Raw genomic sequence first — 16,888 nt, forward strand, 5'->3', positions numbered from 1 at the left:
TATAAAGGAGAGTTGTATAAAGAGTTTCAGAAACTATCTAGTGACTTTGAAAATTCGTACATTGTGAACCAAATGTCAGAACTTTATCAAACTTTAATACGATATAGATACATATATTATAAATTAATTTGTAGCTTTTCAGAATTTTTCTTTCACCAAAAAAGTTTTTGTTGATTATGTAAACTAACTTTTTCCTAAGAAACGGTAAACACTAGAAAACAAATTAAAAGCGTATTTTGAAGGTAATTGTGTTAGTAATAGAAATGTTTATAATACAAAGGCGTAATGTCACAGATATCATTAATATAAACTAACATTTAATTAGTTGCGCCCGCTATTAGGGCTCATCACAGCCGGCAGCCGCCATCTTGTTGTAGATTAGTGGAAAATACTGGCTTCACGTCGCGGCCAACATGCTCCATCTATTGGTCTTTTGTGATCGTTGGTGTGGACTAGGCTACCGTAGATGTAAGCGGAATGTTAGGTTAGTTTTGTGTTTGTGTCTGATAAAGTCAGCTGTAAGGAGCTTTTAAGGGTTAAGAGTTTGCAGAGAGAAGTGAGGTACAAGGGAAACATTCAATGGAATGGTACTCTTAAATTGTGTCTAGCGTTAATCTAAGACAAAGTCCAACACCATCCCCCTCGCCCTCTTGAACTAAAATGCTCTTGGTGGAGGAAGACTCTGTGCCCTAGCTATCACTCGCCACTCAAGGCTCTTCCTTACTCAAGTATCAATGTGCGTACGTACACGCACACACAACACACTAGCTAGCTGAAAGTGCTCTGTTGTTTGTTAGTCACAAAGCAAAAAAATGAAAATATGTTGTTTGGACAAGAAAACAAATGCCGAATATTTTTACATTTTATTCACAGATAACCTTAAAACTACCTTAAAGGTACCAATAGTACATACAATCTAAAGTATAATATAAATGTACAACACACAAACTTAATTTATACAATAACAAATGAAAATTATCTGATAGTTGTGGTAAAGTTATTACTAAGTCAATGATCTTGATTGTGATCCTAATATGCACACAAACATAATAACTTACAACAGTAAACAAAAAAATATCTGATAGTAACTTAAGTAAAATCTCATAGTATATAAATCCACGAGACCAGGAAGAACTATTAAAAGTACTTTCCCTGGTGAATGGCATGTGATAATTTTTGCCACACTACCGATTTACTGTGTAACGTGACGAAAATAAAATTTCAATTTATGCTTAGTTGGTAAATTTTTAATTATAATCTTTATGAAAAATAACAACTTACTCAATAATAAATTATAATCTATAGGTTTCTTTACACGTCAAAACATAAGAGATCTGATCAATAATAATAATAAAATAATAACTCATATATAATATAAATCACAAACATAAATTACACATAAGTGGTACCTATACAAAGACTTTTCAATGATCAAACAGGGTATTGATATAAATTATTTACATTTGGGATCAGTAACAATAGATACTTCTAAATTGATATATGATTATCTAATGATCATTATTATATACATATTTATCTGGGATTTGATAACAACGGGTCATTACAAATGAGTACAAAACTGGCAAAATAGATTTCAAAAATTAGTAACAAAACAACAATTGATCCAGTATTTACAAATAATAATTTCCCTTTTAAACATACCTATAAATATCTATACACACAAATGATCATTGCGTATCGATAACAAAAATATCTGCTTTTTGGGACCCTGTGATAAGGTTCTGTTGAGCACATAGAATCTCAGTTCATCCACTTTCGGCAGTTTGGCGCTCCACACATACAAGGAATCTTGTGTTGGTCGTCTTCTATGTCAAATTTGTAGTCATAAGCCAACTGAAACAAAGGCCTCTTAGTTGTTTTATCTTAAAAATATTTTGAACAAGTAGGTTATGTACCTTTGTCCATATTCAGTCTTTAAATAGTAGTCTAGAGATTACTTATTTTGGGTCATAAGACCCATTTTCAAATCCACATCAAATTAGTCAAAAAATCTGACAGAAGTCTTCATCAATAAATAAACACACGTCACCACATAAAGTTTAAATTTAAAACACAGAAAAAATTAAATAAAGGGTAGGGGGCCACATTATTGAAATGTTTTATGTGTTTTTAATGTGAACAATAATAAATAAATAAGTAAAGAACAATCATTGGAAATTGATGCTAAAAAGATAATTATATATGAGCCAACAATTCTATATTTTAAAGAAAAATACAACTCACAAAAATATTGAAGTAATTGGTTTCGTGGTTTATTTATTAGATTAATAGGGACCATTACAAGTTTATACACATTTTGGAAAAGGTTTCAATTCGACAGAAACTTTCTACAGAAAATTTCCATCGTTACATTGAAAACTTCTATATCAATCTTAAAGAAATAATTTTTACTCTAACTGATCAAGATCAAAATTATTGTGTAGTTTTAATTAGTTTAATTTTTTTCGGTTTAGCCTCAATTGTTGTTTGTTAAACACAAACAACAATTTAGGCTAAACCGAGCTTGCTTGATGGAGCAAGAAGGATGTAATTTATCTTCTTAGTCGACATAGGGTTTTTTTATTGATGAATACTTCTGGATTTATGGACTAATTTGATGTGGATTGGAAAATGGGCTTCATGACCCAAAAGCAAAACTCAGGGTGACTACTACATTCTGGATAAAAAATTCATGGACAATTCCCGTACATTTAAGGACACTTTGCCGTAACCTTTGTCGGTGTCATTAGGCCTACCGAATAATTTTCCTGATTTGTCAAACTGTATTAATCTTGTTATTCACTGTAGTTGTACGAGAGAGAAAAGTAAATAATGATAGATAAGAGTTAAAAATTACAAAATAGAAATTTATTGAAAGTAAACAAACATAGGCCTACCTATACTTTAGGTAGGCCTAAAGCTTTTATAGTGTAACAGAGAAACGCAATCATTGTCTCCTGCGATAGCGACAAATATCTCCATCCGTCACGTAAACTTCATAACATAGCTTATCCGATCCAGGCGGATTAATTTGGCATGATCCGCCCTGGCACAACGTTAGGTTCTCGACTACTTTTGAAAAAAAAAATCTTTAATGCATATTGTTACTCAATTCTTAGTACAAAATCAAGGTATGGTAAGCGGCTATTAATAAGCAATAAGCACAGAGTAAGGTTATTGTATTTTCATTTGTAAAGTTAATATCGACACATAGCAATCATTAGTTGTTTATCTTGGGCTCAATTACATTTTCTTAATATATTTTACAGCTCTTTCAAGAATCAAAATACCCAGGCCTAAGCCTAATTATTTAGGAGGGCCTATATAAACTGAGTAACAAACAATGAGGTTATAATAGCAGCAAAGTTACTATCATCATTCTAGTTCATAAGATTTTGATTGCTTAAAGCATACAACTCAATAAATAAATATATGGGAAACAAAAAACATTGAAACCTGAATAGCCAACAATATAAGACAAAGATACAGAAAATGCAATGACATAATTTGAAACCAAGCAGGCCTTAAAAAAGGGGTTAACTTACAAAATAAGACTGTAGATTATTTACATGTTTAATATGAAACCATAAACAGTTTTATGGCACTAGGCACTGGCCGCGGCAAATTGAATCTTCAAGCCAAAAGTACAAGTAAGAAGTGAAATTTAACAGCCATTATAAAGCTATTATTTTCATGATAAAATAGGTTTGGGATCTAATAATAATACCCTAGTAATAAAAAAAGAAGTTGTAAATGAATAAAAGTGATATAACTTTTATGAGCTAGCTGCTGAGTCAACAGTTCTTAGAAGTACTTGACTTGACCCTTGATTGTCGTGATAAAATATTAATGGGTTTGAGATTGTTAATGGGATTTTTATTGCATAATTACTCTAGTAATAAATTATGAAAATGTAAACAAACATCTGATAAACCTTTTATGTGCTCCTAACCAACTAGCGATCAATAAAATTATGGCCCATTAAAAATTTAAGGACATTGTCTGGCATTTAAGGACAATTCCCGTACATTTCATGGCCAATAAAAATTTAAGTACAATTCCCGGTTTTCCCGGATTTCCCGGTTGGTAGACACCCTGAAAACTAAACTAACGATCTCTAGACTACTGTTCAAAAGCTGGAGATGGACAAAGGTACGTAACCTATTATGTTATTCGTACAATAAGTCTTGGTGGCAAGAATGTTTCAATTTAAAGTATTTCATTTGAATCTAGGCTAAACATAAGGATTAAAAAAACCATTGATACTTTTGATGCAGTTAAATTTTGGCCAATAACGTTACAGCATAAAGACGACACTGATATTTGTAGCATGGTTACCGAAACCTTTTAAAAATCTTTACCTCCAAGTAGAGCCCTGGAGATAAAATAACTTGTGCTTTTCTCCATTGCAATCAATTGAAAAACCTAGTTACTCTATGAACTTGTTTAACAATCCGGGTTATTAGAATGTATGTATTAATCTTTAGACAGTTTTAACAAACATTATCAATGTCAATATCTTATTTGATGTTAGTCTTGGTAGTTTCAAGTTTTATTTCTCTTTACACACATCACCTTTTTAATACATTAACCACCATTATCTGCCTCAACAGCAATAGAAGAATTTAATAAATAATCAATACAGCAATTTAATTGCGTGAATCTTTTCTCACCTCTTCTCCACGGTTGATACGGCGTTTGGCAAAGATGATAATCCGAACATCTCTTTCGACTTCTACTATTTCTGCGACACAGTTGGGGTTACAGGAATGGTTTATGTATCTCGCCAAGCCTCCACTTATCGTTGCGTCAATCACTCTGTCCTCGTCAAGACGGAACATGTAGATTCCGCGGTTCTGTAACAAACAAAATAGCACATAATATGAGTATCAATATGTCTATAGACTTGATAATTTGTTAACTAATCTTTTGTGTAGGTCCATACTAGACATAATCTTTGCAAGAAAATAAAAATGATTCCAAGGGCATTCTGTGTAAATGTACATTAAAGGCATTTTCCAATTTGGCAATTCCAGGTCTGTGTCCAACAGAGTAGAGGGGGTTTTTTAGTGAGTAGTCTGATAATTTTCAGGAGTCTCACACTACAGGCTGGCTACCTGTGTGCGTAAAAGCATTTTCCCTCCTCTCCCTAAAAAAAGGCTTTTTGAAGAGGTTGGGTGATCTATTTTAATCTTGAGTTTAAAAAGCTGCCCATTTGGGTTGCCTGAATTTTATCTTCCTGGATTCTCACCTGGGAAAGAAGAGCAATTTTTTACCTTTAAAGCCAAGGGGGGAAGATTCCAATTGCAAACAATTGAATTGCACAATGTGAATTAGCGGTAAAATGGTGGGGAACTTTTAAGTACATTGGCCAATGATGCAAAATTCCTCTCAGATAAATGAAAAAAAAACTTGACACAGAAATAAAAACATTAGCCTACCTTAGCTTCATATTGCTTTTCCCTAGACTCGGCCAGTTCTGTGCGTATAAGCTCACCGATGTACTCGATGACCATGGTATACCTCTCAATGTCTCGTGCTGCGTATAGTCCCAGGCCTTGGATCTTGGATCTAAAACAAAACAAATAATATTATGTAAATTTCATCTGTTGGTAGCAATTACAAATATTACTATGTAAATTTCATCCGTTGGTAGCAATTAAGGCAATTATGTTTTTTGGTTTGACAATTTTTTGACCAATTCAAATATGATTGCTATGATCTTTTAAAGTTTTTAAACACCCGACCGAGGGTTCAAAACCAAAAATGTATTGTCTCACTTGTTCAAATTTAAAAACAGTCGTAATTAGATTGCTGTTTAAGAAAAACAGAGCTGAGCTTGATACAAATAAAAGATTTAAAAATGTTTAAATAACATGGAACAGAGCTATAGGGGTTTTATTCTATAATTCTGAAATCTTTGACTTTTGTTAAGCTAAGTTACTTTAGTTCAGCTGGGTGCTGAGAAGATATGATGCTCAGAAGGTTGCCAGTTCGATCCTGATAAAGGTTAGTAGCTTTTTAAAGGTTCGAAACTGGACCCAGCTATCATTTATCGGGTTCCTAATAAATGGTCCAGACTATAGATCCAGCTGATCTTAGTCTTGACAAAACTATGATTTAATTCATTAAACACTCATACTTCACCCATCTTTGTCTTAAAATACACACCCTGGTGTATTCTAGTTCATCCAATTGTATCAACACAGAGGGGCCTCTCTGGTATGAGCCGCCGGGAGCCACAAGTAGGGCCCTGCTTAAGCTTTGACTAACCTGGCCAGGTAAACGTTGTTCCTCCATTCCTGCTTCATCTTCTTGTACTGTGAACTCTTGGAGTGGACAAACTGTTTGCTGTAGGGACTGAACGCCTCTCCGACTGCACTCGTAGTTGCCGCATAGTTGCTACGTTGACTTGCATTCGTGGTTCGCTGGGTGTGAGCCCTCTTCCATTTCTCCTGTCCTTTGGGTTTTGCTTCGCACCTTGCACATCCGCTGGGATTGATGGCGAGAGGCAGCTCTAGCAGAGGATTGCGTCCGTACTTAAACCTGTAGTCTATCAGTGTCTCCACCCCTGAAATGATGAATTATAATTTGTATAGTTATTTTCTTTCGACAATACATTTTTATTACATTTTAAATATTTTAAACTTGGCTACGCAATTAGCAGCCTAGATGTTACTGGGAAAGTATAGGCCTAATCAGGCATTCCATGGAATGCCTAGGAAATATATACATTTCCAAAAATAAGTTAGGCAAAGTATGAAATAAAGCCCATTATACAGGGTGAGTTTCTACTGACCGTGCTAACTTCGCCAGTAGGTTCTACTCACTAAAAGGAACAAAAAAGTTCCTATGAACCCATGTCCGATTCTCAAGAGTTTGGCTGTAATATGGAGTTTTGTGTTTTTCTTATTTTATTAGACTCTTCCCCACAATTTATGTAATAAAAACATAACCAATTACTCTAGAGAATTATAGTTAAAATCATTAGAAAGAGTATAAAATTTGCTATGAATCAAAGGTTTCATGTAACAATTATACCATTGTTTAGTTCGGTTTATATCAAAAATAAAGTAAAAACTACATTTAATGAATTAATTACGTAAATTTGTATGACCCCATTTTGATACATAAACCTACAGCTATGCAATGTTGAAATGCATAGAAAACTTGGTCATTTAATAATCTTTCAAATGATATGCTATTCAATACTATTATTGATAGAAACCAATGAGAAATTACTAATAAACTACAATAAAACACGGTCTACAGATTTTGTTTTTGTAGAGTTTTTACTGTTAATAATAATTACTGTATTACTCCATGTTGTATTATATTGAAATAAGTTGTATATTATTTTATCTTTTAAATATTTATTAAAATTAACTAAATTCATAAAATGTATAAACTAAAGATATTTTGCATTTTCAAAGATGTAGTTTGTTTGATTCTTAAATGCTGTATAATTAGTTTTTCCTTGTACTTGCTTTAAGTCAGCTGTTATTGATTTGTCATCTATAGCATCTATAACTCAGCTGTTTGAACATACATTGTTGAGTAATTTGTTGTTTTAATGTTGTGTTTTCAAGTCAATTACTGTAAGAGTTTTTCAACATTCATTACAATATGGAACCTTTTACCAATCAAGAGTATGCTGATATACACTTTGTATATGGTTACTGTTCCGGTAATGCGGCGGAGAGCCGTCGTGAGTATAGTAGACGTTTTCCTAACAGACGATTACCTAATGCAAGCACGTTTATTCGTGTCCATCGATGTTTGACCGAAAATGGGAGCTTTCCTAGCAAAAAGCGAACAGTTGGCAATGTTGTGCAGGATGTTGGCTTAGAAGAGGCTGTGTTGGACTGTGTGGAAAGAAATCCGAGGACTAGTACAAGAAATGTTGCCAGTGAATTTAGTGTTAGTCAAAGTTTTGTGTCAAATCTTTTGCGCAAAGAAGGACTGCATCCATACCATTTCACCAGAGTCCAAACTCTAGAGCCAAGGGACCCCCCTCAGAGACTGCAGTTTTGTCGATGGATCCTGCAGAATGACCATGGTGATTTTTTGAAAAGAATTTTGTGGACCGATGAGTCCTCTTTCACGAAAGATGGCGTGTTTAACTACCACAATGAACATTTTTATGTAACTGAAAACCCACATCTTGCTCGAGAATCACGCAGTCAGTCCCGGTTTAAAATAAATGTGTGGATTGGTTTGATTGGTAACCATCTTGTAGGTCCATACCTGGATCTTCCTCCGTCCCTAAATGGCGCTCAGTACCTCCAATTCCTCCGTGATGACCTTCCAGAGCTTCTTGAAGAATTGCCACTTAATTTGCGCGAGCGAATGATTTTTCAAGCTGATGGTGCTCCGCCACACTTCTGCCGTAATGTACGAGAGTACATAACAAACAACTTTGACACGTGGATTGGAAGAGGAGGGACGGTTCCTTGGCCTCCGCGGTCTCCGGACCTTACGCCTGTAGATTTCTATGTCTGGGGATTTCTCAAAGCAGAAGTCTACCGTTCCCCTGTACACGATGCCGAAGAGTTAAGACAGCGGATTGTAAGAGCAGCCAATCATCTTCGGGAAGAAGTAAACTTGAGAGCTTGTGTGAGAGAGATAAGGAAGAGAGTTCGAGCGTGCATTCAAGCTAATGGTGGACATTTTGAAAATTTATTAAAGTAAATTTGTTTACCAGCCTTATCACAAAATGTACATAGACTGTTAATGAAACAATAGACATAAAACATGTTAATTTGTATAAATTATTAGGATAGTAACTTTTTTTTAATTTTCTTTTGCATACTTTTAATAATAACACCATAGTAAACATTTTGATTTTAAATACTGTTATTTTAGGAGTATTTAATAAGGGTATAGGAGTTTTGTTAGGGTTTTATTAACTTTACATCAAACGATAACTGTTTTATCGTAGGTTGTGGCCATTAATACTGTATTAAACTATTTCATGTTTTGTTTGATTTATTTTCATTACAACATAGCATTTCAAACATATTCAATTACAACAGTTTATGAAGAAGTAGATTCGTTACAAATGATATTAAATGAAAATTAATTTCAACTAGTTGTATTATTATTGAATTCTATTAGCTATTTTAGAAAATATTACATCTGTTAATTCGTTGGTACGAACGCTGTTAAAGCAAAATCTGTTGACCGTGTCTTATTGCAGTTTATTAGTAATTTCTCATTGGTTTCTATCAATAATAGTATTGAATAGCATATCATTTGAAAGATTATTAAATGACCAAGTTTTCTATGCATTTCAACATTGCATAGCTGTAGGTTTATGTATCAAAATGGGGTCATACAAATTTACGTAATTAATTCATTAAATGTAGTTTTTACTTTATTTTTGATATAAACCGAACTAAACAATGGTATAATTGTTACATGAAACCTTTGATTCATAGCAAATTTTATACTCTTTCCAATGATTTTAACTATAATTCTCTAGAGTAATTGGTTATGTTTTTATTACATAAATTGTGGGGAAGAGTCTAATAAAATAAGAAAAACACAAAACTCCATATTACAGCCAAACTCTTGAGAATCGGACATGGGTTCATAGGAACTTTTTTGTTCCTTTTAGTGAGTAGAACCGACTGGCGAAGTTAGCACGGTCAGTAGAAACTCACCCTGTATACTTTGCCTAATTACTCTATAGAATGTTCATTGGCACTGCAGGTAAAGTATAAAATATGCTGTTGCAGGATTATTTAAACTTGATTGGCATTAACTAATCCAAAATAGATAACATAAACTAACCAGACCAAACCATGATGCACACAAATACAGAGCAGTATTTCAATATTGTAAAGTACATAGATTTTGGGAACAAATTTCTTTATTTAATACTTTTCCTGACACACAAAAATAATTGAGATTGTTTTTTGTGACCAATCTCACAATGCCTAGTCAAAGTAAATAAATTCCTATTATCATTACTCCATGTCATACTTTGCCTAAAAGCTGTTCGAAGGAAATGTAAAGAATGCCTATTCATTCTATAGAATGTCTGTATTTAGTACTTTAGTACTCTTATTTGCATTGCTGGTAACATAGATAATCCACTAAGAAAAATTGTGAGCTGTAATAAAAAAACAGAAAAAAAGAACATCATTGATCAGTGATCACCATATGATAGGTTAGCAAGTAAAGCATGAACCACATTGTCTGACCAAACTAATGAAAAATTAAAATACAACCTTTGGGCACTCTTTGTTATAACTCATACTTACAGTCTCTTTTCCCCCTAAACTAATTCCATTGCCAAGAACAATGTCGGTGAACAAATATGTGTGTCGGATGTTGTATTCAAATAATTATTATAAATAAATTGTAGGTCCTTAAATATATCTACTCCAGGAATATTATGTGACTTCGAAATTCAATTTTTCAGGGGAAGAGAACTTTAACTACACCTGAAAAGAGTTCCACTGAGTTGATAATATAATACAAGATTCACATATTTATAGAGGTGTGCGAGCGGCTCGATTTTCGAGCCGAGCCGAGCCTGGCCTACAAGCTCGAGAGATCGTGCCCAAAGTCGAAAAATCAAGCTTGAGCCGAGCTTTTACGAACGCGATCGTAAAACGCATCTGCAACGTAATAAACGCATCCTCAACCTAAGTTCGCGCGAAGAGCAAGAAGCCGATAAGTTACCGCAAGGAACATCGATGCATCGGAATGACGCAATCTCATTGGGTCTTGTCAGAAAGATCAGTTCCACTTCAGTGCAGAGTGCAGTGTTGCCAGATGGACAGTAATTTTTGTACTTTTACAACTACTGTAGTGGCAAAAACGAAGTATTTACTTTCCCAAAATTAACTACACAATTTCTAATGAGTTTATATAAACATTATTTAAATTAGTCAAACTAATTAACGTTTGTTTACGAATTAAGAGCTATAGAAATGTTATGATGATTTTTCAAAAGCTCGGCTCGATTGAAAATCTCAGGCTCGCACACCTCTACATTTATCGAAAAATTTATAATTAAAACACTTAAGACTCTGTTCAGGTAGTTTGTTATATTCCATTTCCTCCCTAAATAGAATTTTAAAGATATAGTTAAAGGGAAATCAAAATTTTCCTATTACTTTTCATGTTTGTTAGACTTAAAAGTGGAAAAATTACCTGGCATGCTCTCCAAAACTCTGACGATGGCTGGTTCAGTGAGACCAAAGAGATCTTCTCCGCTGACGTAGCGTGGGAACACCTGAACACTATTGTTGGCCTTGCGAAGGGCCACCAGCGGCTCAAGCACTCGGACCCACACAGCACGCGCTGACGTATCACGCAACTCAATGTCCTCCTGACCAGGCTCTTGGATCAGCACTCGGAACTCGGGTCTGCCATTGGCCTCGTGAATGGAGCAAATGTAGCGACAACGCTTGTTGTTCACCCTCATACTCCAATAGAAACGAACCTACGAAAAATTGAAACAATCTGATGTAGGCCTACTTGACAATAAACCTTTTCTTGAATCCATATAGTTGTTGTCACAGTATATTTTTGAACTAAATGTTAATATTAAATAATAGTTATGGAGTTTTATCAATTTAAAGTCACCATAGCTGCCAATTGATTTATTAACAAAGTACTGTTGCTTTGACCAAGATCTAATACCTAATTCTAGCACAGAGAAGTAACTGGATCGGCAGGAAGTGGGCGGTACCCTGGAGAAGTAAGGTACGGAGGAAACTTGCTTATGGGACGACCGTGCGCTTTCAACTCTAGTATGTTGTGCGGGATACTTATGACTTAAATATACTTGTGACGTGCAAGGAAGAGCCCGAGCGGCAAGAACTGTGCGGAAATACCTATCGAACAAGGCTATGAGGGTGAGGGGTCGGTGATGGACTTTGCCCTAGACACCTAGAACCAGCAACTAGTGCTAGACACCACTTAAATATACCATTGAATGTGTCCTCTGTACCTAACTACTCTGTAGTATTACCGGGAAATAATAAATGTTATAGCCTAAAAAAACATTAGGTTGGCTTACTTGAACTGTTAGCCTTTGTCCATATGGGAGGATAACAGGTGATTTTATAATTCATCCCCACAGGAAACCCTAGACATTGTTCTAGAGAGTTGTTAGAAAGAATATTTTCCGACAAGCAGTATTCTCTTTATTTGACCTACCAGTACGAAAGTTTTTAAAAGATCTTTGTAAATTATCAGTTGTGTTGTGGTTCTCAAGGTAACGAGTTAATTCAATTCAATTCAATTCAATTCAATTCAAAACTACTTTATTCATTTCCTGTACATAATACATTGAGTAGTGTCAACAGTTGCAAGTAGGCCTAATAGTTATTAAATACATTTCTAACATAATAAAATAAAAACAAAATTTCACAAACTTAAATTTTTTTTTTAAAGTCTAAACAAAAAATACATAAATTGAATTTGTTTTTGACTTCAAAGACTATTCAACTCTTCAAAAGAAAAAATAGCCTTGCTGATGAGAAATCTCTTTAATTTATTTTTAAATATTGTTTTGGAAGTCTCTGATTTAATTTCGATTGGGAGATTATTATAAAATTTTGATCCCGCATACATGGGTTTTTTCTCAAAAAGGATTTAGCCTATGGTGGCCAATTGCAAGGTTTTCCCGATTTCTGGTGAAATAATTATGACTATCCCCAACTCGTTCCAAATCATGAAGTCTGTCCTTTACTGATAAAATTATTTCATAAACGTACATTCCGTAAATTGTCATTATATTTTCTGATTTAAAATGTTCTTTATTAACAGAAGATTCAAAATCTAAATAGCAGATAATTCTAATAGCTTTCATTTGCTTTTTTAGAATAGAATTCAAATTGTAATCACTAGTTGCGCCATAAAGTGAAATCCCATAAGATATACTTGAGTGGATATATGAAAAATATAACTTTTAGAGTTTGTTTTTCACATAAGGGTTTCAATCTAGATAAAACAAATAATCCTGATGTGATTTTGGCAAGTAACTTTTCAACTAGGGATGGTCAAGTCTCGAAATTTCGGGAAATTTTCAATCTCGTTACACGAGACGAGATTACTTTTTGGCCGAGATTTTTATCGAGACGAGAAAAAAAAAAAAAAAAAATTAAAAACGCCTGCAGAAAGTCAATGCAATACCCGCAATACAGGAGCGTGTTGTAGTTGCGTTTCCTTTTCGAAGGCGTTCTTATTTAATTAATTCTTTTAATGTAAATATTACTTTAATTCTTTTAATGTAAATATTACTTTCATTATTTTAATAATATTACTTTAATAACATTTGAGAAGTTTTGTTAAGTGTAAGCAGTGTGAGGAATGTTTTATTACTATAAAAAAAGTCAAAACAAGTAACTATTTTATAAAAATTAATATTGCTTTTATTTTATGATTTATTTTATTTTAGGATAAGTTGAACTCTATCCTAACTGATATCACCATGTTTCCTAATCGTAGGCATTTTTAATAAGTTAGGCGTGATTAATAAAAAAATGTTATGCTGATGTTATTTAATGAAAGATTGTAAATATTCTTGCCTATTATCATTATTTTAGTATTTAAACAGTCATCTAACAATGTTACAAAATCAGGTAAAAATTTCGAACGTGCATTTCCCGTTGTGTATGAGAAGAGAAATCTCGTCTCGATCTCGTCTCAAAATTTTATGAGAAATAAAAAATCTCGTCTCGTCTCGTCTCGAACTAAAAATCCAATCTCGTCCATCCCTATTTTCAACGTGACTGTTCCATTTCAGATTTTTATCAATTACCAATCCCAAGAATTTCATGTTGTCCATACTTAGAATTTCTGTGTTCTCGAGTCTGATGATTGGTTTATTTTGATCCCCTAATTCTCGAGTTTGAAAACTAATGAAATTTGTCTTATCTGGATTAAGAAGCAAATTATTAGAATTTAAAAAAATATTTAAAACTGCTATATCGGAATTTGCCTTAAGTTCAATTTCATCATTTGATTTTGCAGTGATTTTCAAATTAGTATCATCGGCATATAGGCAAAGTTCACTCAAGTCACTGAGTTGGGGAAAGTCTCTAAAGTAACAAATGAATAATAAAGGGCCTAAGATGGACCCCTGAGGCACTCCAAATTTCACATCTCTAATAGAGGATCGGTAATGAATTTTATAGTTTTTGTTGTTTTGGTGAATTAATTTTACATACTGTTTTCTGTTGGAAAGGTAAGACTTCAGTAACTTGAATGCATTGTTCTTTATCCCTAATTTGCTTAGCTTTGAAAGTAAAAGGTCATGTGATATTGAATCAAAGGCTTTACTTAAATCCATAAATAATCCTACCACTTTCAATTTACTGTCCAAACTATCAATAATAGATTCAACAAACTTTGTGGCAGCTGTTATTACAGATCTACCACTGCGGAAACCATGTTGACATTCTTCAAAAAGGTAATTCTTTTCAAACAAATTTACTAGTTGATTATAGATTACTTTTTCATAAATTTTAGAAATAGCGGGAAGCAATGCTATTGGTCTGTAGTTTGAAACTAAGTACTTGTCCCCTTTTTTGAAAAGCGGTTTTAATTTTGCTACTTTAAGTTTATCAGGAAAAATACCAGAAATTAATGAAGAGTTAATGATGTGAGTGATTGGTTTAAGTAATACGAATCTTGCTTTTTTTAGGAGTACCACAGGAATACCATCATATCCTGAACTAAAAGAATTTTTTAGGTGGTTTAAAATGTAATCAATTTCTTTCTCATCAACAAAGCTAAATTTAAAATTGTTAGTACTAATTAACAACAAATCATTTTCTGAACTATTTCTGTCTCAACTTGAGTTTGCTCCATACTACATAATTATTAAAAATAATTATTAAATTGGTTACAAACCAAAGAAGGCTCAGTACATACAATGTCATTTGATTTTAAAATTATGTTTTGTATATCCTTTGCTTTATTTCCTACTTCTGAGTTGATAATCTTCCAAGTGGTTTTATTTACATTATTTGAATTATTAATAACAGATTTATAGTAATTTTTCTTTGCAGTGTACAATCGTTTTCTGAAATTTTTGTTAATTTCCCTAGTTTTTTTAAACATTTTTTTACAATTAACTTCTCTAGCCAATTTGCTGAAATTAGTTATATTTTGTTTTTCTAACTTTAATTCATTAGAGATCCATTTTTTGTTAGAATGTTGTCTTATCAAAGTCTCAGGAAAACAATTATCAAAATGATACATAAAAATGTGATGAAATGTATCATACTTTCTTTAAACCGATGATGAGTAAACGTTTGCCCATGATTCAAATTCCAGTGCCCTAATAAATTGATTAATATTTGCATCGCTGAATTTCCTCTTATACTCAAAATGTACCTTTGAACCAATATTTAATTTGGTGGCTTCACTATTATTGATAATACTCACAATCTTGTAGCCTATCGGGTAGATGTAGTCTTTGGTGTGGAAGGCCTGTAGCTGATGAGGAAGTAGTTGACCTAAGTTAAGCAGTATCAACGAGCCAACCCTCATCACATAGTTGTGTTCTGTATGGTACATGACACTCGCCACTTGTCTGTTCTCGTCTCGGTTCACATACACTCGTCGCATCACAGCCAAAGTTGTCAGTTCGTTATTCTTTTCAGTCTTGCTTACGTGCAAGTTGCAGTAGATTGTCTGAAAATATAATAATATTTAAAACTTACTCATACACAGTTTTATTCTCAAAATGTTGACATAGGATATAACAAAGTACTATTTTTAATCTCATTTACACAACCCTCAATAACACGATAAGCTCAATTACAAGTCCACTTTTCATATCTCTTTGAAAACGCCACCACACATAATGTTCAATTAACCTCTATAAAACGGCTAATTCAATCAAAACTGTAACACACAATTTTTCCTGAATATACACTGCAACTTAGAATCTCTATAACAAATAGTTTTTAGATATCAACCTTATAAGAGGATCTGTATTGAACAACAGTTCCCAGAAGAATTCATCAGAACGGATGTTTTAGAGGAAATATCGTCAATTCAGACTCAGGTAGCCTACTAGAACAAGCCTAGACTTGAAAGCTCCAATACACCCCACTCTATAAAGCGAACATGATTGCCAGAATTTTTTATCAAACGTATATTTTATTTACATACTCACATTCAAATGGATTTTAGTTTGTTTTAAAACAAAATTAACAGTACTACACTATGAATTATAATTAAAAAATAAACTTATTAGCATAAACATCTCTGAAATGCTTTCATTATTGTTCAGTGTTACATGAGTTAACACAACTTCTAGCCAAAATAACCTTGATAACAAAACCCTGAACCAGAAAAGCACCTCAATAACACAACTGTTTCCCTAATTCTCTCGAGACACCTCTTATCGAGGTTCTACTGTAGTTGCAAATGGAACTAATCTATTTTAAAGCTGATATCCAACCTTGTTCTTATAAAATACACATTGGTCCTTGATGGCACAAGGCAGGTGGTACATGACAGAGCAGCGCAGTTTGTAGCACTTGAGTGTGGCTCCAGTTCGACCACAAAGAGCACAAGTAGCCGTCAGACTCTGTTGCAGCACAGTCTCTACGTTCATCAGAGCTCCGTTGACAGTCTCGTAGACTTCGTCTGACCACAACGCGCAGTTCAAATGGACCCACTTGTCAACATCATAGTTGAGTAATCTAGCACATCAAAATAAAAACATCAATTAACAATTAACCATTCAACCAGCAAACTTTGTAACAACTTTGTATGAAAAAGGCAAACTTTTTGTATTATCGCACAGCAATGTAGATTATTTAAGTTATCATACCTAAATTCCCAAGAATTGAATTTAAACTCAGTTCTAAGGCATCATTGTGGTATAAGCAGATTAAATATTACAGAT

At 33.4% G+C, this 16,888-nt stretch overlaps 1 protein-coding gene across 5 annotated transcripts in view; it reads right to left on the minus strand.

Moving 5' to 3' along the window:
- Nucleotides 1-867: 867 nt before the first annotated feature.
- The window catches only part of LOC128997724 (histone-lysine N-methyltransferase 2D-like), a 145,342-nt gene continuing 129,321 nt past the window's right edge, over nt 868-16,888 (minus strand). For all 5 annotated transcript variants that reach the window (XM_054423367.1, XM_054423364.1, XM_054423366.1 and 2 more), the window contains 7 exons: nt 16,439-16,682; nt 15,415-15,663; nt 11,167-11,458; nt 6,274-6,571; nt 5,442-5,571; nt 4,674-4,856; nt 868-1,854 (listed from right to left, as the gene is read on the minus strand). In XM_054423367.1, the coding sequence (XP_054279342.1) occupies nt 1,762-1,854; nt 4,674-4,856; nt 5,442-5,571; nt 6,274-6,571; nt 11,167-11,458; nt 15,415-15,663; nt 16,439-16,682 (1,489 nt within the window). In that variant the 3' untranslated portion in view covers nt 868-1,761. The remainder of the gene's footprint in view (nt 1,855-4,673; nt 4,857-5,441; nt 5,572-6,273; nt 6,572-11,166; nt 11,459-15,414; nt 15,664-16,438; nt 16,683-16,888) is intronic.

Source organism: Macrosteles quadrilineatus, unplaced genomic scaffold, assembly GCF_028750875.1.
Source record: "Macrosteles quadrilineatus isolate MER2022 unplaced genomic scaffold, UCM_ALF_1.0 Scaffold_7__1_contigs__length_78375512, whole genome shotgun sequence".
Classification (NCBI taxonomy): Eukaryota; Metazoa; Arthropoda; class Insecta; order Hemiptera; family Cicadellidae; genus Macrosteles; species Macrosteles quadrilineatus.